This window comes from Synchiropus splendidus, chromosome 1 (assembly GCF_027744825.2).
Source record: "Synchiropus splendidus isolate RoL2022-P1 chromosome 1, RoL_Sspl_1.0, whole genome shotgun sequence".
Taxonomy (NCBI): Eukaryota; Metazoa; Chordata; class Actinopteri; order Syngnathiformes; family Callionymidae; genus Synchiropus; species Synchiropus splendidus.
Window position 1 is genome coordinate 7218120 of NC_071334.1, and position 27922 is coordinate 7246041.

General features: G+C 44.1%; 1 protein-coding gene across 2 annotated transcripts; it reads left to right on the forward strand.

The window, feature by feature from the left end:
- Positions 1-86: 86 nt before the first annotated feature.
- Positions 87-27922, forward strand: znhit6 (zinc finger HIT-type containing 6). Of its 2 annotated transcripts, XM_053854264.1 has the most exons (11): positions 87-236; positions 528-593; positions 3385-3491; positions 3558-3643; positions 5798-5901; positions 14981-15049; positions 16330-16410; positions 19767-19847; positions 24879-25003; positions 27209-27241; positions 27320-27922. In XM_053854264.1, exons 1-11 carry the CDS (start codon positions 130-132, stop codon positions 27523-27525), a joined length of 1065 nt encoding a protein of 354 aa, XP_053710239.1. In that variant the 5' UTR covers positions 87-129; the 3' UTR covers positions 27526-27922. The 2 variants fall into 2 exon arrangements, with proteins under 2 accessions (XP_053710239.1, XP_053710238.1); XM_053854263.1 differs by having other exon boundaries at positions 88-236; positions 27209-27922.

Sequence of the window (27922 nt, forward strand, 5' to 3'; positions counted from 1 at the left end):
TTGTGACCTACGGACACACGGCGGCGCCGGTGAGCGCAGTGTGACTCGGATCTACCTCTTGTTCGCCGGCGGAAGTAAATGTGTTTTGATGCCGCCGCTGCTCCGGCGTGACTTTCTTCTGCTGCAGCAATGTGCTCTGTCGCTTTGCCGACAACAGACGTAATGTCCTCCGTTGTTGAGGAGAGAAGCCCAGAAGATGAGCTGAGGGGAAAGAAAAGAAAGATTGCGCTGTCTCAGTGAGTTTTTAGACAACTATAACTCATCGTTTGAAGCGACTGGTTCTACTCTTTTCTCGTGGGAGACTCGAGACACCAAGTTACTCGAGTAATACCACAGTAACCATCACACAACACTCGTTTAATGCGACGTTTAATAGCGAGCTGTTTCATCCTCTTTTTAACCTCAAGTCTTGAAACTGCTGAAGTTAACATGTGTTAAATGTTTATTTGTGTCGTTCAGCTTTCAGCCTTATGTGCAATGACGATTTCATTATTAACTGCTTTTTGTTTTTATTATTATTATTACAGCTGTGGAGTTTGTGGCTCCGATGAGGCGAAATACAGGTGTCCCGGTTGTTTGACTTACTCTTGCAGGTAAGAGTTGCCTCACTTCTGAACTGAACTTTTACGAATCCTAATCCCTGAGGAGCATGTGTCGCCCCCCAAAACAAGGGATGTCAAGCTCAGCAGTGGTTAATTATTGGACATGTATTGTGTGTTTGTTGGTGTCGCACAGATAGTTCAATAGAGATTGTATTTTGGGCAACATGTAAATAATATTTCAATTATGTTGCATAAGTGTGAGCGATATACATTGAGTGTTTGACCTGCCATTCATAAAACAGTCCCCCATTCCATACTCTGTACTCAATATTCCACAGTACAAATGTATGGTAGCTCATCGTATAATTGTTTCTCTAAGGTTTTTAATATCTAGTTTTGAAATTTAAATAAAACTATCTGAGCACAAATGTCTTAGTGGTGTCATTATGGCTGATAAAAACAATGTTATTGTCTGAATCAAATTTCCAATGAATTATATCTGTAAACATTTATTCAACTTTGTTTTTGGCCAGCCAGTGTGTTACAAATATTGAATTGGTCAGTCTTTGTAATTCTGACATTATGATAAATTAGCCTGCATATGTCACAATAATTTAAATTTGTGACACCGTCGTGTGTGGGCAGGAGAATAGGGCTGTTATCCACGGGTATCTTGCAATACAATACGTATCCCTATACAGGAGTGGTGATACGATACATTCCAAAATATATGTTCTGCAATATATTGTAATATTTGTTTACAAGACCCCTCATTTTTATGAGGGACAGTTGACACTGAGGGATATATGTACATCCTGTTGCTGCGAAGGAATCATGAGGAAGATGTCAGTGTGATGCAGTCATTATTTTGCTGCTGGGTACCAGTGTTGTAGCAGTGTTGACTGAAGCTACATGGAGCCAAAAGGCAGAGAACACCCTCGACAGGTGGCCAGTTCCCGCCCAGTGCTAGTTGGCCTTATAACCACTCACACGCTGAATTAGAGTCGACCTGTTTTTGGACAATGGGAGGGAACCTTAGTGCTCAAAGAAGCTTAGTCAGGATGTCGACTTGTAACTAGCTGAAACAAAAGGTTGCAGATGTAGATTTAAGTTTAAATTTCTGTGAGTACTTCACGAGTTAAAGGGTTGACTAGATGTTTTAGAGCGGCTGGGAAACATCCCAGCTCTCAGTCTGACCTTCCAAACCTTGAGCTTCTTTCTTCAGATGAATTGTAGTTTTCTATAGTTATGCCACTCTTGTGTTACCACACGTTATGGTCCAGAGTTTGTGTGAAAAATCCTACTGGTTAAGTGAAGGTTGTATGGAGGGTGCTCAGTGCCACATTGGTATTTTGAGTTAATATATAGAGCCCATTACTTTTGCCTTCAAATTCAATTAGTGCACTTTCAGTTATGTAGTTCAAATCCAGTTTTACAAACCACAATATTCATGCCAACGGTTTTCATAATGGACCCAAATGGCACTCGATCCAAGCCAACACCGTCTGCTTTCATAGCTCATTTACGGATACAGTTACTTTTGCTCCTCAAACTCCTCATAGAGCTGCATTTCAAAACACTTCTTGGATCATGTTTTGAATAAAAGACGTAGCACACGTGGGTCTGACGTGACACCTGGTGCGCCACACTGTTGCCACTGCGAACAGAAGGATCTGCAAAAACGCACATGTCTTTCCTCGACTCAAAGTTTCCAGCTGGAGATAGATATTCCTAGTATCCGCTAGATACCCAGATATTCCTGAAGATAGTGCCGCGACAGCAAATGTCGTCTTGCATGACTCTCCAAGAATAGTCTTCTCCCTCCTGCTGCGTCTCTGCACTGAGCTCATAGCGATTCATCCGAGGTAGATCTGTATTCCATCTGTGATGAATCACTGTCCAGCAGTCAGTCACTATTAAACAGTGCTGACTTTTATATGTTTGGAAAAAAAACGATCCGTTACATAACCTCACCAAACATAGGGAACACTCTTCGTGTTCACCGGATGGTCGTGCGTGTGTTCCCACGTTCTGAAACACGTGGAACATCTCATCTTTGGGCTCCAGCTCAACACACGATGGGATTGGGAACACGATGGTTGACATCAGATCAGGGGCATCTCCTGCCACATGCGCTAGAGCATGCTGACCTTCTCAAACACGCACTGGCTTCCACTTATTGACCCTGTTGCTTGGTGCCGCCAGGCATATCAGCGCCAGCCATGGTGCTCCTCATCTTGAGAGAAGTTAGCTCTAGTTGCTCTTTCGGCTCTCAAAGGTTGGCAGCAAATCTTCAGACCTTGCACTGCTGTCTTTGTTTGAACCTCCATTATGGTTTATGGCGGATGATGTGGCACTAGTTGCTCTAGTTGGTCTGCCCCGGATGAAATCTCACGTGAGCCAACGTATTAAAATGAAATGGAAACATCAAAACAAACAGAAAATACATGACACATCATGGAGTTGGACAACATCGTGACGGTTTTTGGCATGTTTCTCCACGGAAAAATCCCAAAAGCAACATAATGACGGAAGTCCGCTGCTTGCAAAACTGAAGTTGTGCATTCTGGCTGGACAAATGAAGGGACGGTCTGTAGCTTGGAGACACATTCACTTCTCATGATTTAAAACTAGCTTTTTATTGTCACCGATTCAGTAAATCCCAAAACTTTCCCTTCCGCTTTGTTGTTCCTCTATCGTCACTTTATTGTTACTTAGTGCCAGTACCAAGTAAACTGGTACCATCGTAACTGGACCACTGCAGGAACTATAGTCACATTGCAAAGATGAAAAGGCCAACACCAAACCCATGCTTTTTTTCTGACTTGGTTCTTCCTCAAAGCTTCGACTGTGTGAAGAAGCACAAGGAGGCGTCCAAGTGCAGCGGTGTGAGAGACAAAACGGCCTTCGTGAAGCTCACGCAGTTTGATGAAATGACGCTCCTGAGCGGTGAGTGCGTAGAAGCAGGGACAAATAAATGAATCGGTCTTCATCCTGTTTGCCATCTCTCTGTAGACTACAGGTTCCTGGAGGACACTGGGAGGTTTGCTGACGCTGCCAACAGAGACCAACTCATCAGAGCTCGACCTGACAACCCCAGAGTAAGACACTGAAATTTGGTTGGATGATGGTGTCAACAATTCTGATCACGGTTATTCAAACCATCTTTTATTACTTTATTATTCAAACAAAATATTTGGACCTGTGCTGCTGATGACCCTCTCCGTCGGCTGCCTCCATTACTTCTCTTGCGTGATCACCTGGGAGGGAGCACAGGGTATTGTTGGCCTCAGAGGTGACTACAGAGCTCTGTTGTGAACTTGAAGTCCAGTCACTACCTGATGTTAGTGGAGATCCTCGTCCACCCGTGTGCCTTGTCCCATCAGCTTCCGTGGCGTCACGGAGGTCTGCTAGCTTCCTCAGCTCCTGGCGTGTGGTGCCATAGGTACCAGTCCTGAGCCGGAGCTGTCCTGCAGCTCCACTGGTAAATGAGCTTAAGGCTTAGTTGATAGTTTTTCCTCAGAGCTTTACAATCCACACAAGCCACTGGAACTGGAGCTGAGCCTTGTTTGACAAGTCTACTTCCTTCATGCAAGTAAGAGATGTCTCATATGTGAGGTATCTTGTGATATGATGCATATCGTGATAGAGGTGCGGTGATGGTGATTACGATACTGCAAGATCAGCAATATGTTGATTAATATTTGTTAACAAGAGCCTTGATTTTAAGGGGCAAAATAAGCTGAACTCAGTCCAGCAAGACTCTCAGTTAAGTATCGAACTCCAACAGAGGGAAACAGCATCTCTAAACAATAAAATAACTCCAAGGTTCAGAAAGAAAATGTTATTTAACACATGACGCAAATGCAGCAACATATCCAAGTATTTATAAATAAAACATTAATATAGCCAACTTAAAATATCAACACAATATCCCATATATACAGTTTATATGATACAATATTGCACATTTTACCCTCGCGTGAATGGGAATTTAAGGTGTTTGAGTCAAACTTATCTGGACCTATCGCAGAGGCAGCCAAATGTTTTCATCTCCATTATTGATATTGTCATCTGCTCTCCGCTGACATCTCTGTTTAAGCTCAGCGCATGACATTTGTGGGCTTGTTTTCGTCAGAGTGGGAACCAAAGGTTTGTGCTTCCTTCTGTGGATGTGCCTCGTGGCTGTTGTTATGTAATGATTATTTTCATGCGTCTCATTCAGCGACAGAGCAGAGACAGGAAATGTGGGAATTAACAACGCTCTGTAACCCAACCACGCTGCTTTCAGAAGAATTCCATTTTTCTGCGGTTCCTCCAGCTGGGTCATCCCGACACTCATATTTAATATACTGCGCTCTCTTTTACGGGACTTTTAAGGTGGCTTGTTCATCAAAAATAATGGAGCTAGTTTATTTGCAGGCAGAGATAGTGTGGCTCCAGGTCTTCTACAGGCGAGTGCCCTGATCTTATTTAAGACCACGTTCATAAAACCAGGTATTTTTCGATGTGTTTCGTCATGAAGCCAGAGCGAGTGGAGCGCCTGTTTTGTCAGGTTCCATGAGGACGCCCCAGGAAACGGTGGGATTCTCTTTGCTTTCCAGAGTTAGAATTGAAATATCATCCAGTTAGTGATGCTCATAAATCACAATACTGCAAAAGAGGCAACGCATTGTTTAGCATCACGCTCATATTCCAGACTGCATTGGCTCATTCTTGTTAATGAAGGCTGCGACAATTTAGACTGTTAAAATGGTCGAATTAAATTGTCTGTCAGGGTGTGGGAGACACTGTTGGAGTCTCTGTACTCACCTGCATGGATTTCGTGTGAGGCGTTGTGAGACTTAGTGGGTCTTTTAAAATGACAAATATGCCGACTCGGCTGTCATGCAGGGCTGGAAGAGGTCTGAAGTCTGTGATAGTTGCAGCTGAACACCGCGCTCTGATGGAGGAGCTGAGGGACTCCAATATGGGGCTGTGGAACAGTATCAATTCCTGCTTATGGATTGACTTTTGACCCATGAAGTGCATCCAGACTTTCTTAACTACCTGATGTTCCTCATCAGATGAAGATGCTGCTGTCCGCAGTAGAGCCGCTCAGGTTGATGGGGCTCAGGGTGGTTGGTGTTCTCCAAATGTCTATGATCATCTAAACTGTCATTTGAGGTTCCTCTGGCTTCACAAGGATGCCAGTCGTTCCACCTCTGACCAGTCTGATTTTTTTTTTTTATGTGTAACATTTGTGTTGCGTTCAGGGGAAACATCTGGCTGCCAAAGCTCGGTCCATGAACATCACGCTGAGGAGCCTCCCCAAAACCTTCACCAGGAGCCGAGAGAACTCCACCTTCTTCCATAAGAAGTAAGTAACGGACCTTCCATTTCGGCTTCGAACAAGGATGGAAACGTAGCTGGTCTTTCTTTGGCCTTCAGTGTCTGAGCTCAGCTCAGGTGTCATTTAACTGCGACTTTATTCAGCCCAAAGACCAACAGAGGCAGTGCTTTTCCTCACTATTTATGTCATGATGTTCTATTTCTTTTTCTTTTTTTTTGTGAATATGTCTGTTTAAGGGTGAAGCCAAAGTGTCAGTGAAGACTGTTCTTCTAAGTAGATTTTGGAGAGAGTTTCAAAAGTGTGACGTGCTCCTTCTGCTTCAAGCGCATTTTTAAATGCTTCTGAAATAGATCTGAGGTGAGCACGCTTCCGTACTGGTAAATGAAGGGGGTCTGTGCGTTCAAGTCTCTCTCATTTAGATGCAAACCTGGCTCCTGTCCTAAAGTAGTGGATTGTCCTCGAGCTTGTGTGGTGTCTTTCAGGCAGATGTTGATGGAACTAAATTGTGTGTGTCCTGTAATGAACTATAGGCCTGTCTCACCTGGTTGCAGGGTTAAACTCCGGCACCACGGTAAGGGGAATAAGAAGCAGAAAGCAAAGGATGAATAGATTTAATATCATATGGACGGGTAGTTGCAGATTAATCGGTTCCTGTGGGTAATATTTCCGCTCCTGTCAGTATGTAGTTGAATTAGAAATGTGCTTTTCAGGTGGGAGGGCAACTTTCCGAGACTTGTGCTCTTCAAACTCGCTCCATGTTTGCTCAAAACATTTGACATTTTAAGTGTGTGGCCATGTGGTTGATTCCTATTGTTTGTCGAAGTGGGTCAACCCATATTTAAAACAGTCTTACTCAGATTTTCGTGTGGATTGCTCAACCAGTTTTCAAAACCATCCTCATAAACACGAAGAGTCATACACCACCAACAATGGATGCACTCAGTAAAGTTTCCAGAACGTCTGAGCTCAAGACGCAATTTAATTTGAAAGACCTGCTGAGTCAGCAGCTGTGAGAGCGGCTCATTGTCCCTTTTTGCCACAGGATGGCACTCTTGCAGAACCCTGGCAGCTGTTGTCTGTGTCCCAGCGACGCTTAGATGCAGCTAAAAAGAGAAGTCGGGGTGAAGTTGCCTGAGGTATAAAATACGCATTGAGTGCTGTTCCTTCAGGGCGTCTGTAAACAATCTGCCAACCTTCTCCACGAGCCTTTGTGTGACACCAACAAAGGACGACCTCCTCACCGCTATTGACTCAATTATGGCTTCAGAAAAATAAATGCACTTGGGCCTCTAGTATAAAGTTTTTATTGTTGGCTGAATCATATCTGTAACCAAGGGCTGATGAGTTGTTTTATTGTGATATTCTTTCCATTTTTGGTGGTTTCTAACTGTTTGATGGTGGACTGTTAAGCACTGTCTCACCAAAGTCTGAGGGACCTTGGGCTTTTAGGTTTTTCTGTCTAGAAAGTTTTAAACTAGAAGTACTTGTTAAAGGCTAGTTCATTTTTATCATTTCATATCAGAGGAGGCAAAGTCATTTTATTGTAAATGTATTGATTACATTTGGACACGTGGAGAGGAGAGCCAGAGTTGGACAAGGAGTGTTGGAAATGGCTGGAAAAGTAAGACAGCCAGTGAGCTTCATGGATGTGGTGAATGTGGGGAGTAGTCAGGATAGGTTGGGGTTAAGGTGGTCGGGCTGTGGCAACCCCTGTCCTGACATAGAAATAATCCCAAAACATGGACATGTCATGGATCGAAAATATCTGGGTTTGTCGACTTTTGATATTTCAGTTGTTCAACCTGAACCGAAGAGCTTTCGTTTCCTTATAAAATCCTGTGATGCTGAACCATACCCCTTTAAGCCGCCATCATTTCAACTCAGGAGATGATACAAGTCATTTGCATCAACATAACAGGTTGCAACTAGAGGTCGACCAACATGATTTTTTAGGGCTGATACTTATATCAATATCTGGTGGTTTAGGAAAGACAGTAACTCATGTCAGGCCGATATTCTGGGCCGATATCAAATGTGTCTTTGGTATGAAGAAAATTACATTGTGTAGATATTGATTTGTTTACAAACCTTCCATGAGAAAAGAGACAGCATACATTCTTATGCGTAGTGGTTTTATTGCTTGGGTTGAACATGCAAAAACAGTTCAATAACCCTTACAAGGAGCATGTAATGCAGTTAGTGGCCTAGCCAACAGTTATAGGATGAAAGGTAGAAATGAAAACATGAATTGGCATAAACATCCAAAAGGGGTGTAGATTTCACGTGCACTTTGCGATAAGCACAAATGAGCGACAGGCTATATTCTTAACAGGGCGCATTTGACAAATATCGGCAGGGACGATATGATGGAGGCCAGTAGTTTTTACGCATTGAACAGAAACTTGTTTCACCTCTCGAAGCTGTCCGGGTGCACAGTTGGTATTGAGAGTCAGGTTGTATGGAGCGTTTGCTGGGAGTGTAGCGCAAGTGTTTGTGTTGCTGCTTGCTTCCAATGTCATGGCCTGGACTGTACGTGCAAGAAATAGTCATGATACTACCAACTTTGGATGGAGTCACACTCTCAATTTTGGGGGGGGGGGGGGGGGGGGGGGGGGTGTACTTCTTCTCCTTGATGTTCCATCGAAGATCTAGATTTCCCACAACTGCGCAGGAATCAGCGGAATGCAGAAGCAGCTGTACAGTGTGTGTCTTTGTTTAGTCTGATTTCCCATCTGATGTCTGGGCGTGTGGACTCGCAGCCATCCACATCACGTCTTCCTCACAGACCACCGAGTGGACCGCCGAGGAGTGGCGATATACAATGCATCGCTTGGGACAGAGAACGTGCCTTGCAATGCAGCATTACGTTAAATAAAAAGCAGATGTCTGAGACGGCAGCTGTGACACGTTCACACCAACACGAGGACTTTCATGGCAACAGAGCGTGTGCACGAGCCACTTCTCCAAGTGCTTGTACGCAGGATAGCGCCTTTCTTTCCACCTCCTGATGGTGAGGTGAGTAATTTTAAAAACAAGGCAGGAGCGGAGCAAACGCTTGTCACCAAGCATCTATTGTATATTGTCACTGGCAGGAGGACTGGCAGGCTTTGGAGGCCAGCAGCCTGGCATTGCTGGGCATTTTCCTTCAAGATGTCCTCTGTTATCCAAACAGGACATTTGGGAAGTTCATTTTTTTGTTCATCACTGAATGGCACGCAAGTGCAGAAAGTGAGATGGCGCTCCTTTTATTTAGAGCCCTTGTTAGCCTTTCCATAGTGAGCATTTTTAGTTCCCACTGCTGGTGTCCTTTTGGCTAATGAGACTGGATTATTCCGGGGAATGAAACCTGTTGCATCATAGTGCGAAGCGAGGATCAGGATCAAAGCTTTGTTTTCATTCTCAGGAAAGGGATGAGTGCATAACCCCGAGGAGTTCCAGTATCTGAGAAGGTGAGTGAGCCAGATGACTCAGGCTGAGATTGCAGTCTGGTCTGTTATTATGACGGCTTACTGCACCCTTTTGACGGAAACGAAGCTGAGCAGGGGTGGAGAGTGTCTCGTCTTCTGAATTTTTACTTCCGTTCACGCCTACAAGTCCAAAATGCCGTCCTGGACACACCAAAGGAGCTCAATTGGGTTTATTTTAAGAAAATGGAGCGAAGTGGAACAACACAAAAACCCATTTTGAAGTAGATTTTCCTCACTGACTAAAGGCTTCAAGCACTATCACACACTCATCCTCTCTGTTCAAACTGAACCTGTCTTAACAAGGTTTTAGTGGTAATCATTGCTTGTGAAAATTCAGTGAAGTAGCAGCTGGATATCCTGTCCAGGAGATGAGATCCTTCTCCAGGTGGGAGTATCTTCATTGATCTTGTTCTCCTGTGATGGAAGGAAGTCAGCCTCTTCGTTGTAGATTTTTCAGTCTAGAACTCTGCGTCCGCTGTAGAAAGAACTGGATGTCATTGCTTTGGATCTTGGTACTGCGACGTGACTGTCAAAGCTTTATGAGTCAGTATTGTTCAGTACTTCAAATGGTCTTTGAGAATATTTCATAAAAAGGACTCACAAGACCTTTCTTTCTTGTAGTAAGACACATGTTTAAGAAAGCTGAGTTTAGCCCTGTTACTCATGTATTTTTCCTGCTTATTTTCGAATGCCTTCCTGATACATCGACCACTGCAGGCTGCTGAATGAATATGTGCATTTTCCACTTTGACTGCATGATTGGACTATGTGACTGAGGTTGCACGTTAACCGTTCAATTAAACGTACATGCTGCTTCAACTGTGTTGAATTAAGGCTTGAGCTTGTTTTCTGCTTGTGATGAGGTGCTCACTGATGCTCGTGCCCCACACGTGTTGCGCCTTAAACCAGCCTTTGATGGGAGTTAAACCCCCTGACTTGTCAATGTCACACTTGTCCAGTATTTGGGTCTTAAGCCAAAGCCTCGACCACGAGGAAAAACTCAAGGGAAAGCAAAGATGCAGCTGCCTGTAATCTCCTCTGCCTCTCGCCCGTCGCGCTCTTCCATGCCATCTGCTGAGGTCTCTCAACCAAGGCTTTGCCAAACAGCCCTTGTTTGTTGTATTTCAGCAGAGCAGGCCTTGGAGTTCTGTCATCTCATTCCACCAGCACCCACTCGCCACCCAATTCCTGGCATGCCCCCGTGATGGGCAGATACCCTGAACAGATGTTTTTGTATGTTCTGTTGGATGGGTCTAATCCCAAATTCATCCAGATGGATTTCTGCACCCGGTGCCAGACCACCAGTCAGCGTCTCCACTCCAGAGTGTTGATGGCAAAATGTTTGTCCTTGTTAATGAATTCTTTTTTTTTTCTGTCTGTTTTATATCCTGCACAGTATCAGACAGTTTCCAAGGATTTATTTGCAGTCATTTACGAAGTGAAATCTCATACATGCAGCTTTAACAGTGACTGGGGTCTGCATTCTCCCAGGAGTCATTTTATTTATCTTCGGTGCAACACAGAACTTTTATTTTTGACTCACTGTAGTTTCCAAAACGTCACTGCTTGTACATTTCGGGTCATAAATACCAGCTTTTATGTGACAATTGTTAGTAGCTTGTCCACAGACCACATCAATACTCTCATGCCCAAACACGCAAGAGTGGGGGGTAGAATAATTCATAACTCCACCACTTTGGAGCACACCTGGCTAATGATTCTTTTCCTCAAAATTATTCATTAAAATCATCCATGAGATTCTTTGGACCAAGAATGTGTCATCACAGTGCAGCACTCGTGTTTTCAGTTGTTCTTAAATGTGATGTTGAATGTGTGAGTCATAGTATTGTGCATCCCTTTTCTCCACGGTCTCTTATTTTTGGTGTTAGAGTTCATTCTCCCGCTGAGAAACCAAGCCTTCCCTGGATTCTTTCTTTCTGATCGATGGGTAGGAGCCACAATGTGGCCGTATGTTGTGTTGAGCATCTTAGATGAGGGAAATATCATTCTCTAGATGGAGGAGCTGAAGTATATTCACATTTGGTACACAAGTGAGGGAAGCTCATGAGCACCAGCATCTTCAGTCGCAAGGACTCTAGCTGCTGTGGGAAGAAAGAGCTGAGCCAAAAGGTAAAGCTCACAGGTCTATTGACATTCCTATGCTGACCTGTGGTCACAGAGTTTGGGCAGTGACTGAAAGAACAAATGTAGCCGATAACATGGAGTTTCTTCTGCGGGGTGTGTCTGTCTGTCTAGGCGATAGATGCTTGGTCATCGATGGCAGACTCCGATCTGCTTCACATTTATGTATGAGGTGGCTCAGGCATCTACTGATGATGCCTCCCAGGAACCAGACCCCAAGACATGATAGTGCGTCACAGAATGTTGTCTTAAGATACGTTTCACTGATGCTGACTTTAGCTGTGATCACTGCTTCATAGACTGATGCATGAAATACCAAGTTTCGTTTTGCTCCTCCTTACTCCTCTCGAACTGTAGCCTATGCTTCATTTCTACTTTTTTGCTCCCTTAAAATGATTGACGACCCTTATCCTTGCCGTGCACTTTGACCTTGTCAGAAATGGTGAGCTGCCTCTTTGGACAAGCCCCTTTTTCCATTGAGAGATACATAGTTTCCAGTGGCTGTCATGACAGAATAATGGCATCACACCTGGTGCTCCACCTTCATTCTCTTGCACGTACCAACACATTGCTAGCCTGCACGCGTGTACACGTGGAGACGCTGAAGAAGTGAGAGATTCAGCCTGAAATTCTTTGAAGGGGTTGAGAGTTGCCTGCTTCCTTCTACAGTGTAGGAGGGAATCCCCTCCTAGCCTAATACCCCTCAGTTCCTGCAGCCCTCCCTCTAGACTCTCTTTACTACCTGTCATTGGGGGTTTTGGCAGGTTCGTACACATCCCCTCCATCCTCCACCTGCTCTTGTCTGCTATTGGTGATAAAGACATTTCCCTTCCTCTAAAAGTCTCTCATTAAATGTGCAGCTCCCCTTTGAAATACAGTCAAGTGCATAGTGTTTTCCAGATGAGCTCAGTAGTATGTGTCGCCTTTGTCTAAACCCCCTACGGCCCATTTTATGGGTCAGGCCATTTCAAGACACCAGAATCTTGGTGACAAGCACAAATAACCAATGCAAATGTCTTTAAATAGTATTAAATGGCAACCAGATGTCAATGTGAAAATGTACGTGTGAATTGACTTTTGCAACAGCGTTGAACTCTAAATAGGGCCCTTTGAAATGTGTTTCCCAAATGTGTTTCTCAAATAATATTTCAATTATTTTCCCAAATTCTTAAAAAAAGCATACAATTGAAATATCAAATCTAGTTATTCTCTTGAATATCATGTTGAGGTTTTTAAACAGTGAGATGGGTTTTGGATTAAAGAGTCTGGCCATCAGTTGAATCCAAATGAATTTCATTGAACTTTCAGTTCAGCAGATTACTGCCATGCATGGCAACTGATTCATCTAATCTCAAAAGCAATTGCAGTCAAAAGTTCTATTGCTTTCCTATTGTGTGTTTATGGTTTGGCATCGATCCTGTCACTATCATGGTATTAAGTCGGAGATAGCTGTGTATATGCACAATTCCTGGATATTTAAACGGCCATTGCATTGGCTCTGGGACGATATTTTGTGTTACACAGATGCTAATCATTTGAAAACATGTTTTGTTGGCATGTTGGTAAGGTTGCACTCTAAATTTAGCCTAATATTTAGCATGAAAAGGGGTCCAACCCAGTGTCTTCATCTGTTTTACACTGAGTCACATAAGAGTGACACAACAGTCAACGTAAGGTTCTGAAAGTGAAGTGCCTGTTGTTTACAATGTTCCATTTTTTTCAACAAAAGGAAAGGGCTCCGTCTGTGTAGCAGGCTTGCTGTGCCTTTCACATTTGTTTCCTTCTGTGTAATTGTCCCGTAAAACACATCCCTCTTCCACTCATAAACAGCTGGTCAGGCAGATTATGTCACGTTCTACAATATTCCATTTTAATCGGCCAGTTCCACCATTCTGTCCCCAGTTCTTTGATCACGGAAATCATAGGGCGCTAAATAAATACTCGCAGATATTAAAAGAAAACCTTCTGGTTACATCTCTTTGGTCAGTGCTGGATCCTAATAACAAGCTCTCCTCGGTGCCTAGCAATTATCCGCTGCCCATTTCTGAGGTCATGTTTTCATCTTCATCCTTCACAAGATCCAGCAGAGACTCTTTTCAGAGAGGCATCTGCTCCACTTGTTTATGACTCAGTGGCCATCAAAACCTTGTGTTTCAGAGGAGATAAAGATAAATAGGGGTAATAAGAATGTAATTATTTTTTTGACTGGACAAGAGCAGGGTCACCTTTTCAGGAGTCTCAAAACTCCTGGAGTGGCGGCAAATCAAATCAACAAATCTCATTCATCTCCACGTTGGTCATCATGTGCCGTTACAGCTGGTCAAGCTAGTGGGAGTTGAGACCTTCAGTGGTGCGCTGCTGGCTCTACTGAGCATCTGCAGCCTGATAGACACCTAGAACACGTTATTTGAGTTATCAAGTTTTGTTATTTTGTCCTCTAAAATGTCATTTTATATACTGCCGCACTTTTTTAAAGCATAGAACTGCTGTAAACAAAAAACAAGTTTCAGCTATTGAAGGTGTCTGTCAGTTAATAAAAAAATCGGTAGGTGTGACTTCTCAAAAATCTGTGATGATCTCTCCACAATTGCCAACCTCACATATGCCGATAGACAAAAGAAAAAAGAGGTGGATAATGCAGAATACTCGTTTCATCTGTCAGTCTCTTCCAGGTTAACACCAAACATGGGAGACCTACCGTATGAATATCTTTATAGGTTCATCCATACTCTGGCTTTCAAAACCTCATGTTTCTGGTTGGCTTAATGGTTCCACTATATTCTGCTGACTATTTGAAAGTGAGGAACCTGTCGCGGAAGCACCAAGTTGTGATTCACACATGGATTTTGCAAGGGCTTCTGTCCTACTTTGGGAAGGTCCAAAAGAATAAAGGTCAAGGGCATCCTGCAGAGGCATCCCTTTGATCATCCTTAGTGACGTTTCGGTGTATTTGGCTTTCTCCTGTGGCCGTCCTTGGATGTACTGAAGAACATGTTATGAAAAAAGAGAAAGGAGAAATGATTTTGATCAGATTAGGAGGGAATCAATTATTACACTGCTATGACAACATGATATTGACATTTGGTTGTACGACCGCAGCTGCTGGTGGAATTGTAGGAAACGCCCAGTGACTCCCAAAAAAAAAAAAGTCCTGACCAATGTTTAATATGTTGTGGGCCAAAGCATTACCCCAGGAAATGTGATCATCCTGCGATATCTGCCAGCTGGTGTCCCACTATTTAGTGTGCTTGTCACCGTCTCCATGACTACTGGCTTTATTAATTTACACACAGATGGACGGGATCTCAGGAGGCAACCAGGCGCATTGTCTTGGTCAGCGCAGGATGAAAGGACTCATTGCTCTGATTTTCTTGTTGACTCGTCATGGAGATGCTGTTGTGGTGACCTCATCTTGTCTTGTCCTGAGAATAAGAACACGCACTTGTACGTTTGACACAATTGAAACGTTGACATGAGTGTGTCTGTGTCCCATTTAGAGAGAAGCAGTTCTACTGGCACCTCAAGCTCATTTTTCCCCAGAGCAGCACTGAGATCTCTCAGAGGAGGTGAGTTGCACAATGTTACAATTCTCTTCATAATTCCTGATGGCTACACACACGGCCGTCTAAGGCGCTGTCACGTAAACAGGCGGTTTCTCTGCTGATGGCAGCCATTGTTTTGTTATTACTTCAAATATACAAAAGTGAACTGAACTAGAGTTGGTCCGTATTACACTTTGTCATTTGGTTCAGCAGGAAGAAGAAAAGCAGCTACCTAAGAATGTTAAAGTTGTCATATTTGTTCTATAAAAAAAAAATATATATATATATATATATATATATATATATATATATATATATATAAAAAGGATCTTTATAATGATCATAAAAGGCAAGTGTCACAATGTTGCATCAGATTAATTCATCCTGCTTTTATACTGTAAAGTACGTCGTCGCGTATAGGAGTCATTGTAAGAGATCAGAATTGCTTCGCAAAGCTGAAGGCAAAAGATATTTTCTTTCAGAATGTCATGCTAGGAGTTGCAGCAAGGCAACGGTACATGTGATACATTGTGATACTGTATGTTCAGCGATATATTGGAATAAGAACCTTCATTTTAGGAGGTAAATCCGATAATACGGCACCACAATCAAGTAGTGATATATTTCAGCAAAAATACTGATACAATATCGTGGCTATTTGAGCATATCAATGTTGTAGTACACCCCTAGTTTTGATCGTCCTCTAGTCATGTCTCTCGTCTTCATGTGTCAAAACCATCTAACCTCCCTAACGTTGTCTCCAAACTTCTCCACGTCCTCATTGCTCATGCACATCTCCAACATTTCTTCCTCAGAGGAAGCTGCTGAACAGAGTTATTGGTTTCTTTCATCATGCCTCATGTCCTAGTCACCTCCTCTGCCTCATTGGGAGTTGTATCCCTGTGGGATGTTAGCGCTCTGCTGTGTCCCTGGTTGCAGCAGTGGACCAGCCAGGATTCCCCGTTCAGGGCTGGGTGGGATCCAACAGTGTGTTTTGAGTTCACATCTCTAATCTTGACCGGAGGACCGTTGGCCAAATGCAACAAGATCACTCACCCATGTGATCTTCTTTTAAGCTACATCAGTTGTCCCTTCGATCTATGGGGATGTCTGTCCTTCGTGGGGTTACTGACCCCTGCAAAAGTCTCACATAGATGTTGCTCTAATCTGAACGCTAATTGTGCAAATTGCCACGTCATTGGTTCAGACTCTGATCTGGTTCCAGAAAAGTCCTGCACACTGTTTGACCCAAAATGAACAATGTTTTAAGTTCCCTTGTCACATTTTCCCACACTACTTTTCAGGGTTTCAGACACACAGAGCCTGGAGCAGATCCTGACCCGGTACATCCATCCAACAGAGTCGGACCCTGTGATGCGGCAAAAGTAAGCTGGCGTGGTGATTGTTGTGGTGTTTTCAGCGTGGCGAGAGGCTCCCATGTGTCGCGGTGGAGGAGGACAGCAGGACAGTGTGTGACCTGCCACTCATTTGAATGGAAGCCGCAGCTATATTTAATGGTTCTGTGAGACTGTGAAGCCCTGCCAGTCAGCACGTACTTGGAGAATTCACCTCCAGTCATGACTCCGGATTATTGACTCCAGTACCATTGTATCGTTTTAATGTTTTTACGTCTGTCCTCGTTGAGCCATCTGTTTTCTGCATGGATTATTATGTAATCTTGCTGATTATGTAATTATCTGGCAAACAGGCGTCATATTTGAGCTTTATTATTATGAACTTGTGTTTTCTTTGAGTGAGTCGCGTTATGTAATTAGTAGCATAAAGTTTCGGTTTTGAAATATAACGCAAAAGTGCAAAGAAAACACTGGTGGTTCCACGTCGGTACCAGCTCCGGAGGGTGTGACGGCTCCACTGCACTCGAGTCCTGCGGGATGAGATTTCATGAGAGCTGTGGACCTTCACGTGTGCTTCTTTATTTTGCTAAACACTTTAATGCTCCAGGTAGTGCTGGACTTGGAGATGATCCGAGCAGCGTGTGCTGAGCTCCTTGGCACTGCTCTCGCTCTTTACGAGAGCTGGGGCTGAAAAGTAGTGAATCAAAAAGCCCCCCATGTTCACCCTACTTTCATTCCTGTTGCATCAATGGAGTGTAATATTGCTGCTTTGACAAGATTTGACAAACTCAGAGGTCACCCGGCCCACTGACCATGTGAGTCATGCTCCTGTAATCGAACAGGTGTGAATACTGTATGATCATAAGATGCCTGTCTGAACCCGCCCTCAGCAACCGGGAGTATCCAGCACTGACCAGGGTCTTGTGGTTTATCTGCTGCTGCCAAAGTCCTGCGGTGACTCTTTTTTTTTATTTTTTTTTTTTTTGCAAGTATTTTGGCTTATTTGAAGCCATCAACTAAACTTCCTGCCACTGAGGGGATCAAGACCAGAAACCCCCGGATTAGTGTTGCATTCAAGTGTAGGAATTTAAGTCCCCGTCGCACAAATAGAAATAGAAAATTTAACAATGTGATAAGTGCCCAAAAGATCAACACCAGTTGGATGGAATATGAGGAAAGTCTTTTTCACTTCTCTCATTGGTTTGAAAACTGTGAAGCTGTGTTGAGTTAGCGAAAGGCTTGTGGGCAGTTTTGTGTGTGAAAGGATGAGAAAAACAAGGCTCATTCACTGGCCACCTGATCCCAGTATATTTATATAGCAGAATCTGCAGTGTAGCACTTCATAATGTTGGCTAATATTTGGATTTTGACTAGTCACTGATGTTTCCTGCTCCGACTTCACATGTTTGCTGGGGGTTCACTCCAGTGCACTACTGGGAACTGAAGTCAGTTTGTTTAAACAGTTTTGACCAAACACATTTTCTTAGGCCAGTTTCCTTTATTAACTTGAAAGATAAAGAACCCTTTCATTTCATGGCATGTCTGCATGCAAATGATTTATCCAGTACCACCTTCAAAAGTGAGTCAACCACCGTGGAGGCTTTACTACGTTCAGGATGTGCTCCGCAGTGATGGGTAGATGAGGCATCATGAAACAGTATTGCAGGGTTGATGAAACAGTGTCCCTGTTTTCAGAGGCCACAAGATGGCACTCTTGGTTTTGAAATGATGTGAGGCATCATTGAATTAGTTCTTCAAGTCCAAACATTTTCAGCAGACAGTGCAATCTACCCTTCAACCCTGTGTCATGAAACCTCATCTAGCCATCGCTCATGCGCGGGTATTGGTGCTACAACAGCGCCTTACAGCGCAATTCAACTGGTATCATCACACAGAGAGATTGGGACTGGTGCACGTTGGCTTCATATGAGGTCAGATGGCACATGCCGGCAGACCAGCCAGGCAAGAGTTACGTAAGACAAGACAAAAGATGATGTGCTGATTTGTGGGTCATAAGAGCATCAACAGATTTTTTTTAGCCGTGTGTCAGTCTTTCACATCCTAAGAGCAAATTGGGTCTAAACATAATAGTTTATGTTTATGTCAGTTTGAAACTGACAACACAACTCGGCCCAGTTTTGCTTGAAGTCCAGCTTTTTTGTGGGACATCTTCATGTTGTTGCTGTGTGTGAGTGGGAACTTCTGTTTTCAAGATAAACTATTAAACAGACTCTCCCGAAATCACACCAACGGGCCCATATCCAGGAGGTAATGGGATGGTAGCGCAGCAGGTATTTTTATTACATGTAATTGGTTTTCCTTCCCATGCATGCCAGACAAATGCCCCTGTAATTTGGTGTCAGGATCATGCCCCAGTTCCAGGCTAACTACAGATCAGCCTGCACGGACAGGAGCACTGACATGGATGAGGGGTAATGAATGCCGTATTTTTAATGGTCTTGTTTTCGCCAACGCAGAAATCCAATTGTTTTTGTTTCCTTCTCCAAGGAGGTTTATGGCCGCCCATCGTTTGGATGTACTTTTAGCAGGATTACACAATGTTCATCAAAACCAACTGGAGTGTTGTGTAATGAGTTTTCTTTATTTGTTTTTTGCCCTGCGTTCTTGATGTCGATTCAATTAGTTTAGGTCCTTGTAGACGTCTCTGGTGGCTGCTTCTTCAGTACTTGCTGATTCTTCAATCCCTTATCCACTCTGAATGACTGACCTGCTCCCCTTGCCGTGGTCAAGTCTTTTCATGCAGCCGTCGTGGTGGCAATACACCAGCTTCACCTTTGCTCCTTTAACTTCCTAAACCAACCACTTGTTAGCTTCTCTGCAAACCCTCACTTTGCATTTCCCTCCATATTTTTGCTTCAGAGTTTGAAGGTTTGACTGTCATTGCTGGAGCGATGTGGCATCTATGAGATGAATAAGGTCACTTCTCCCATAAAATCCTCAAATAGATCGGTTCTTACAGTGGGGAATGATGGGTGTTTTCAAAAGGTCACTGAAGGAAAGATCAAAATGCCTCCTGAGCTTTTTGTTACTTAAGGTTTCCTGGGTGTTATAAAGTCAACATAGCATGAAACCACTGAGGCACATAATTGAAACTCCATCTCTCTTTCAAACCAGATTAGAGGAGTTCAACTCCATTAACAGCCTAAAGAGTAAAATGTTAGGAAGCAAAATGCTGTGACAACATCTTCGAGGCGAGGCCCATCTGAAGTTTGGTGGGTGTTCGATGTGCTTTTAAAATCAAAACATGTGTTCCGCGTCCGTGTTGACTTGGCTGACAGATTTATATGTCCACCACGGTCCATATTCATAGCATCTGTGCTTGAGTTTGGCCCATTCCATCTACATTGTGCGATTCTGTGTTACAGGTTGAAACTCTATGTCCATTCTCCGAGTGAGGACATCAGAGTCTTCATGAAGGGAGAAGGAAGAAAAGCCAATTCTGTGAGGTAAGATTCCTTTCATGACGTCAGGACTGTCAAGCCATGTTATTCGTTCAAGCACTTGTCTGACATGTTACAGTCAGACTCTTCTAAACATTAACAAAATGATTGTTTTAAGACTCTGTTATATCATCACTGACTTTTATAACCTGCAATGGTACTGGTTCTCTTCAAGATATGTTCTTTTATATTGTAAAAAAGATCAAAAGTTTACTGTGAGGAAGCCAGGGGGAGAGCTGTTGGAGTGCTTTTCTGATTTAGGATAGATTCAAATCTTTAGTCTCAATCTCACTAAAGATGAGTAAACTCAAACCTGGTGTTGATAACATTCTCCTTTAAGCTGCGGCTCAGAACAGTTACAAAATATGTGGTTCATTTAGAAGGCGTTGTTGCGCCCTTTTTAGGATGAGTGTCTCTGAGAACCATGCTGAGACTGTCAGTGCGTGTGAGAAGACCACCTGGCTGCTCTGGACGTCCCTCAATAGCTAAGATGCCTAGGCGTTGTGCTTATCAACTGGCAGAACAAAGTGACTAATAAAAGGAGCAGAAGTTTGTTTTTGTTAGATTAGATACGGCTGCCTTCATTCTTCCCACCATGGGGAAATTGTGGGATGAATGAATACAGTTGTTATGGCAGCATACTAACATTGAAGCCATAAACAAAGCAACAACACTATCAACACTGTAGAAGCAGAAAAAAATTACCCAAAAAGAAATATACACTGTAATTTCGAGACAACAATCCAAATACTGAGCCTTGTCACATCAATCCAATGAAATCACAGGCGTTGTATTGACATTAAACACTCAAAATGCACTGTTTCTCGCGTGCGTGTCGGCAGCTGCAGGTGATCTTGTCCTGCAGCATGTGCCACACAGTATAGTGCTGCGTAAGCTACTGTTGCTGTGAACTGGTTGGAACCTAAAATTCGTGAAAGCAGAACAAAAGAGGTGTGCTGTTTTGAGAGAAGTGTGGATGGGTTGGTGGAGCCTGGGCTAATATTTCCTCTTTGCTCTATAGTCTGCCACTGTAGTTAGGAAGTGACGACTTTAAGACTGAAGTTACTGAGGTGGGGCCGTGACACCATCGGTGTGATCATGCGGATGAATAAGTGAAACTGGTGTTTTCAAATCTCTCCAGTCTTCGACCAGCGTGTTTGCCTTCGTGTCTGCAGGCAGCAGAATTCAAAGTCGTTCTCAGAGGAATATTTGACATCACGTCAGGGGCAGCTATAAGCACCAAACTTGTGACCTTCTGGAGTGTTACATAAGCTCTGGCCGGAGGTTGCCTTCGCATTCTTGGACATATGAGTAGTTTCCGTGCTTCGTATGGATTCCTTCTCATTTGTGACAGTGAAGAGTGCAGGACTAGTGTCCAGATGTTTTATGATTTCACCAACAACCTGCCGCGTGCTCTTGTAAACTGTTGTTCATTCTCTTCAAAGGCAGATGTGGCAGAGCTTGTAAACATCACCGCTCCATACGTGGAGGAGAACGTGGCGTCACCCTCCAGTGGAGAGGAGCGTAGTTAATCATGCGAGGATCGGGTTTTAGGAAAATGTTGCTTAAGTTATTGATGAATGAGATTCTTATATCTTTTGACCTTTACTGATGATGTCATCCTGCAGTGAACAGGCAGTTTAAGGGCTGCTGGCTCTAGGGTTTGTGAAGGTGAATTTAGACTTGTCTGACTGTATGGAACTGGCTTCCAGAGTTGAGGCAGACTTCACGGATGATATCGGCTTTTGACCCCTGCTTGAATTTAAATCTTAAGTAGCCAGCAATCTTAAGAATAAATGGCATTTAGTCTTTTTTCTTGATCATTTCCTCCCACCATTTGATCACCCTGTCTAGTCACTGTACACAGTGTCCTTATTCACTGAATCTAAGAACCGCATTCGTTGCTTTTTCATTTAATTCATGCCGAGCGTGTCCAAACCAAAAGAGTCCGCCCCATGTTTCATACTGTAAAATGAGAACTGGAAAAACCAAGCTTTTCTGTCCAACACCAAGTTTAGCGGAGCTTCAAAGAGGATAACAGAGTTGTTCCTACATTGACTGGGTGACCCTTCCAGGTTGTCCTGGAGACGAGAGAATGGATGGGACACTGGTGCAGGGACTCATTCTGGTATCATGTCAACCCAGCACTTCCTTCTCTGTAGTTGTTGTTGCTGCCCATTGAGCCTGACACGCCACCATCAGGACCCTAACCCAGATCCCATGAAGGCACAGTAGAGGAGGCCATGACCAAAAGTCTCTGTCTCCACCAGATGGGGCCAGAAGACAAGTGACATGGACAGAGAGCTGAGCCCGTCAAAACCTCCCAGGAAATCTAGCCTGGAAGCGGGTCATAGCCAGGATGTGTGGATCCTTAATGGGAGAAGCACCCGACAGGAAGATGCTGGATCCCTGTACTAGCTCTTCGGACATGGATGTCCAAGCCAAGAAGTTCCTGTTATTAGTTCAAGAGTGGAGTATGAGAACACGCTCAGGTGGATGGCGGGAAATGAATAAGCAGCTGAGGGTCAGTTCGAGTCATGTTTGGATTGCAATTATGAAGCTCTGACTCTTCAAAAACCTTCTTTTGAGGATTATGTTTAGAGTCGCGTCGTCATTCTAGGCGGTATTTATTGGAAGGCTCATTTGAGGCGTCGAATGAAGCCCATTCAATAACGGCACCTTTGTACGTGACCAAACATCTCAGTGTAAGCAGTCAGCATCCTCTTACTGGAAAGGAGACATCAAGAGAAGCATTCACACCCTGGGGATGTTTGTTTGTTTTGTTTTTTTCTTTTTCATTCATGCCCTGCGAGCCCTTTGCTCATTTCCCGCTTTACCTCCTCTTTCCCTCTTGGTCAGCTGAAACGCCCTGTGCACGCCTGTCGTGGAGAACCAAGCGAAGAAGCAAACCTCTGTGTGTTTTTAAAAACCAGAAAGTGGTCTGTTTTCAGAAACTCCTCTCTCTCTCTGTGATGATCTCCTTCCTGCTGCCCTTCAGCTCTTGTTCTCCTGCTTTTATGTGAACCACAGGCTTCCATTGGCAATGCTGTTGGTATTAAATAGAAACCAATGATCGCAGTAGCAGTGTTTCTGAAAGCATCTTGTCTTCATGATAAATGGGTGGAGAGCTTGTTTGAAGGTCAAGTTCCAGGTTGTACTGATTCTCATCCATGTTGAGATGCTGCTTAGGTGCACCTCCACTCTCACTTCCTGTGCAGTGACCCATTAGACAGAATGACTCTCTGGTCATCCTCTTGAGCAGACCTGGGCAAAGTGTGGCCCGGGGGCCATATGCAGCCCGATGCCTGTATTTTCCTGGCCCATTCGACATCAGACTAAAACTAGAACTGATGTGTTTTTCTGCCTTTTTTTTTGTTCTTTCTCTTTTAGTCACCACCACCAAATCATTCTTTTTTTTTTGTGTTTTTCTTGTTCCTCAAAATGCATTGAAGGAATATTTAACATATAATTTGAAATAAATCTTGTCCATAGTTATGCAGATTTATATTCAAATTAAGTGCATATGAAAAAAAATATTTCAATAGGTTTCATTGCATATTTACACTTCTTATTGCCCGCCTTTGATCTCTTGAAGTCATGTTTGTTGGAATTCAATTCTTGATTGTTTTGAAGTAAAAAGTAATGCAGCCACAGTTTTACCATACCCATGCACTTCCTTATCCCCTTTGTTCTCCTGTCTTTTACCTGGTGCAGGACTTGAATTGAATATATGTTGTTAACGCTTGGCCACAGGGTTTTGACTTCTTCAGCCATTATGTTCTAAACCATTCAGAGCCTATCTACAGTTGGATCTCACTTTTGACAACTGGGAGTGTCCCTCAGTTCTACAATATTAAGACGCAGAGTTGCGTCAGAAAGTATAATATTTCAACCCAAACTAGGAGGCTTCCTCTTCAAAGTTCTCCCCCTGGAGTATGTAAATGTGCGCTTGGCTTTCTGCTGCCACAAAAGGTTTAGAGAGGGAGGAGAGGATGTGGAAAACCAACTCCAGGTTTTGGAGCGTTAGCCATTAGCTCTGTTAGTCTTTGGCGTCGCTGCTCCATTGTTCTGTCGCAGCTGGATGCTGCACATCTGACCGGCCTCTTCGCTGTGAGCACTGCTGCGAGTGATGGCGAGTCGACGCATAGATCAGAAGGTGTGCAGAAGGAATGTGGCTGAATCCGTGTGATCTCCTCACGGTTGATCTTCAACACGTTCTCATTGTTATGATTTCATGTCATAAAATCGCCCACCTCTGTCTCTGGACAAATGAGGTTAAATCTTTTCCCACGGCTCACCTGCCAGTCTCTCACGGTGGCATTAGTGTGCCACGACACAAAGCGTGGCCCGACTCAGTCCAGCCCACCTGACACAGCTTCAGATCACAATGTGAGGATCAGGATGACAGGGATTCAGAGCAGAACTTTCATGAGAAATCCTGAAGGCAGAACAATGTGCAACCTATTTTCAGTTCCAGACAGAAACTGTCTGATTCCTATCAAGGTCCACAGTGGTTCTGGTTCTGTAGTCTGCTGACATGTTGAAGCCGCTGTCGTGTCCGAGGAACAGAACATTGAGTAACAGCGTTGTACAATCATATTTTGAGCTGGGAGTGGAAGCGTGTGTGTGTGTGTGTGTGTGTGTGTGTGTGTGTGTTCTGAGCAGCACCGTCCCTCCCAGAAATCCAGTTACCGTTGATGGCTGCTGATTTACAAGACAGGGTCACTGAGAGACACCACATGACTGATGTCATAGAAACCAAGAACAAAAGGGTGGAGGGGAGGGTGAGCTGTGCCGTGCACTCGTGAGAAATGATTTTAAATCCTCGTAAAGTCTCTTTCTATCTCTGAAGTCTGACTCGGAGCACGATCCTCAAAGTGTCCGGCCATGACTTAAATCTGCATCAATCTCTTCCAGACTCGGCGCCATCTGGTGTGACAAATGTTGTGCTGTAGCCTAGCACCCAAATACCTGTTGTGCTCTTCTTTTAAATAATCCATGTCACGTCAAGTTAACTTTCAATTCTGTCTCCCACAGATTCCACCAGTTAGACATGCAGAAGAGTTTGAGGGACAATCTGAGCTACAAAATGCTGATCGAGTACCCGGTGCTGCACGTGGTCCTGAGGGAACACTGGAGGGACTATCCACTGAAGGGGCCAGGTAAAGGTCCTCTCCCTCAAACCCCTCTGACTGAGTGTCACCTCGTGAGTCTACTGAGTCTTTATCACACAACGTATCGAAGTCAAGGTCTTCAGCGTTGAGGTCTTCATAGTGTTCAGCTAAAAGTACAAGTGAACTCATGGCTACAACTGAAGCTAGAGCCGACATGCCGTGTGTCTCGCAGCTTTTCCACCTGCAGCTGCTCGACTCTTTCATTACAAATGAAACCGCGCGACAGAGACACTTCCCTTATGGCGAGAGCCCTCTCACCCCACAAGGCCATCATGAGAACCATGGTTGCGGTGGAGCTGAAACTCAACAGGTGACCGCACTTAAGGCATGAGAGTTAGGGGAGTGAGAGTTGAAGATGCTTGAGGTTCTCATCCGGTGTGAATGGAAAGGTCAAGAGCAGAGAGGAGTATATCAGAGGCAGCTCGAGCCTGGAGGCAGCAGGCCTGTGGACTGACACGGTCTGGAGCAGTTGGATTCACAGTAGCTGTGCAGATGTCACTACAGGATCAGGCAGGAGCATAAACCTGGCTCACCTACTGAGCCATGAAGTCGCGTCCAAAACCCAGAGATAGCCATCGTCCGTAGTGTCTGATTTAGGATTACATGATGCGATGTGTTCAGCAGAGCGCCGCTCCAATATTCAGACAGTTTGGGGGGTCGCCATGGTTACAATAGAGCCACTTGAACCACAGACATGTTGAAGCCATAATTTGTACTTGAAACCTGCCAAGCATGAATATCCAATATTCTGCAAGTAAACAGAACCGAGTTCTGACCTCTGCGTGCTTCTGGTTGCCCCAGAACTGTGTCACGTCCTGTTCTCCCCCTCACCCTCCTAAAAAAAAAAAAAAACCCTGTGCCCCTTTTATTTTTCACCATGGAGACCATCATAACGGAAACTTTCTGCAAATCATCACGGACGTCGGCCAAGAGAACCATCCGATGCTGTCGGACAGAGACCTCATAGCCTGGCGCGGATGAGTCCGAGAAATGTCACTTCCAATGAAACTTGTCAGAATTTTGTTCCCTCCGACTCCGTCTTATCAGCACGTCCCAGTCGCTTGCGGTCTCTGTCTGCTTCTGAGACACTTTATCTTCTCCAGCAGAGGCTGGGTAGATGACAAATAAGGGTATTTTCAAGGGTGCTTTTCCTGATAAGGCCTTGTTGTTCAGCTATTTTGCTCCTAGGTGAGTCAGAGAGACATTCCAGGCAGCGGGAGGGGAAGCGATAGCGGGCGATTGGAAACAGTGGATACAGTATCATGGAAATGGAGGAGGGGCGCTCTGAGCCAATGTCAGGGACGAATGTGTTGTTGGTGAGGAAAAGATGAGAGTCGACCTCCCAGGTTGTAAAACTCATGTTAGTTTGTGATATAAGTTTCTGATCACAAACCTTTTCCTCTAAAACCCTGGCTGTTTGTCTCCCAACTCCAGGTAATGCTAATTTCACAAACTGTTTTTGGGGTGAAATCTGGCTATAAAAGCCCTTATTGAGAAATAAGAGTAAAATGTGAAGTATTATAATAACAATGGAATATTTACATTCTGTTTTATCAAGTCTTTCGTTGAAGCTTGTCGTAGTAAACATGAGCAGAGTGAGTAAACAATGTGATTTGAAGTTATGGAACTGAGAAGCAAACATTGATCTCACCCTGCGAGAATTGATCCTTTTATTAAACACGTCTGAAGCGGATCCATCTCCGCACGCCTCCTGGGAAGTGGAAGAGGAGGAACGTTGATGGACACAGCAGAACTCTACACAGCAGCCATGAGTGCTGCCTGCCATTGGCTGCTCCCTGCTTCTGGCTCCCAGAATTCCATAGGAATAGGAGCTTGAGACATGTGTTTTTTTAAAGCATAAACATGTCTTTAAAAAGGTCAATTCAAACTCGAACCACTGAAAGACTTGGCGAAAAGGTATGGCCTGCATAAAAGAGCTGTGTGATTCGTTCACATCAAAGTCACGGACGCGACATCCAGCCATTGAAGACTCGGAGAATGTCTCCCTTTTCCTTGTAAGATTTTCCGACCTGCTGGCTCAGCTCATCCTAGTGCGTCCATCCTCACGCACCTGGCTGGAGAACCTGGCGCTGCATTGTAAATGTCAGTTCACCCCCTTCACCTCATCCCACCCCCACCCCACCCCCGCTCCTGCTGGAATACGTTTGTACCAATCACCTGATATTGTTTCAGCTGAGACTGACACGACGAGGAGCAAGGAAACGGAGGAAGTGTCACCGCCAAGCTCTCATATCATAGGAAGCACTGCCACCTCGAAAACCAGCCCGGAATCTGTATCGCCGCAGAGAAAACGGGCCAAGAAAGAGGGAGAGAAAGGAGACTTGGAGGAGGGCGAGGTGACGCACAGTAGCGATGACGAAGATCAGCAGCAGAGGGGAGGAGAACTGGGCGAGGACAGCGTCAGCCATGCCAGCGCGCACGTCAGCCGCTCAGTGGGCGGAGCAGCTGACAAGTCCGAGTCCCCCGCTGACACTTCTGGATCAGAGTGATGTCGAGTGTCAGACTGAAGAACTTGTTTCTATTTGTACAATAAGATGCTTTGAATAAATAAAAGTGGTTTTGGTTACACGCGACTTATGACTGGTCAAGCAAAGAACAGGTTCATCTGAAATAGAGGTCTGTTTTTTTACCCACAAAAACTGATGTGTTTTCAAGGAGCTGAGCTTCACTTGATGCGTGGTCATTTTAGCCTTTCATGTGCTCAGATATTTCTTTTTATTTTTTGCTCACGGTCACACAATGTATAATACTGAGCTCATTTTAAATAAAACCTCTATTCAAAAGGCTGTATCTAATTTCTCCAAAATCATTTACTAGAAGTCAATTTAAAATATGTATTTTTAGATGAATTATGTCAAAACATTGTCAGCCAATTTAATGTTATTT

Coding starts and splice junctions, on each gene's coding strand:
- znhit6 (XM_053854263.1), top strand. CDS start 130: ATGTGCTCTGTCGCTTTGCCGACAACAGACGTAATGTCCTCCGTTGTT. Junction 594..3,384: donor TGTTTGACTTACTCTTGCAG/GTAAGAGTTGCC, acceptor TCTTCCTCAAAG/CTTCGACTGTGTGAAGAAGC. Junction 15,050..16,329: donor ACTGAGATCTCTCAGAGGAG/GTGAGTTGCACA, acceptor ACTACTTTTCAG/GGTTTCAGACACACAGAGCC.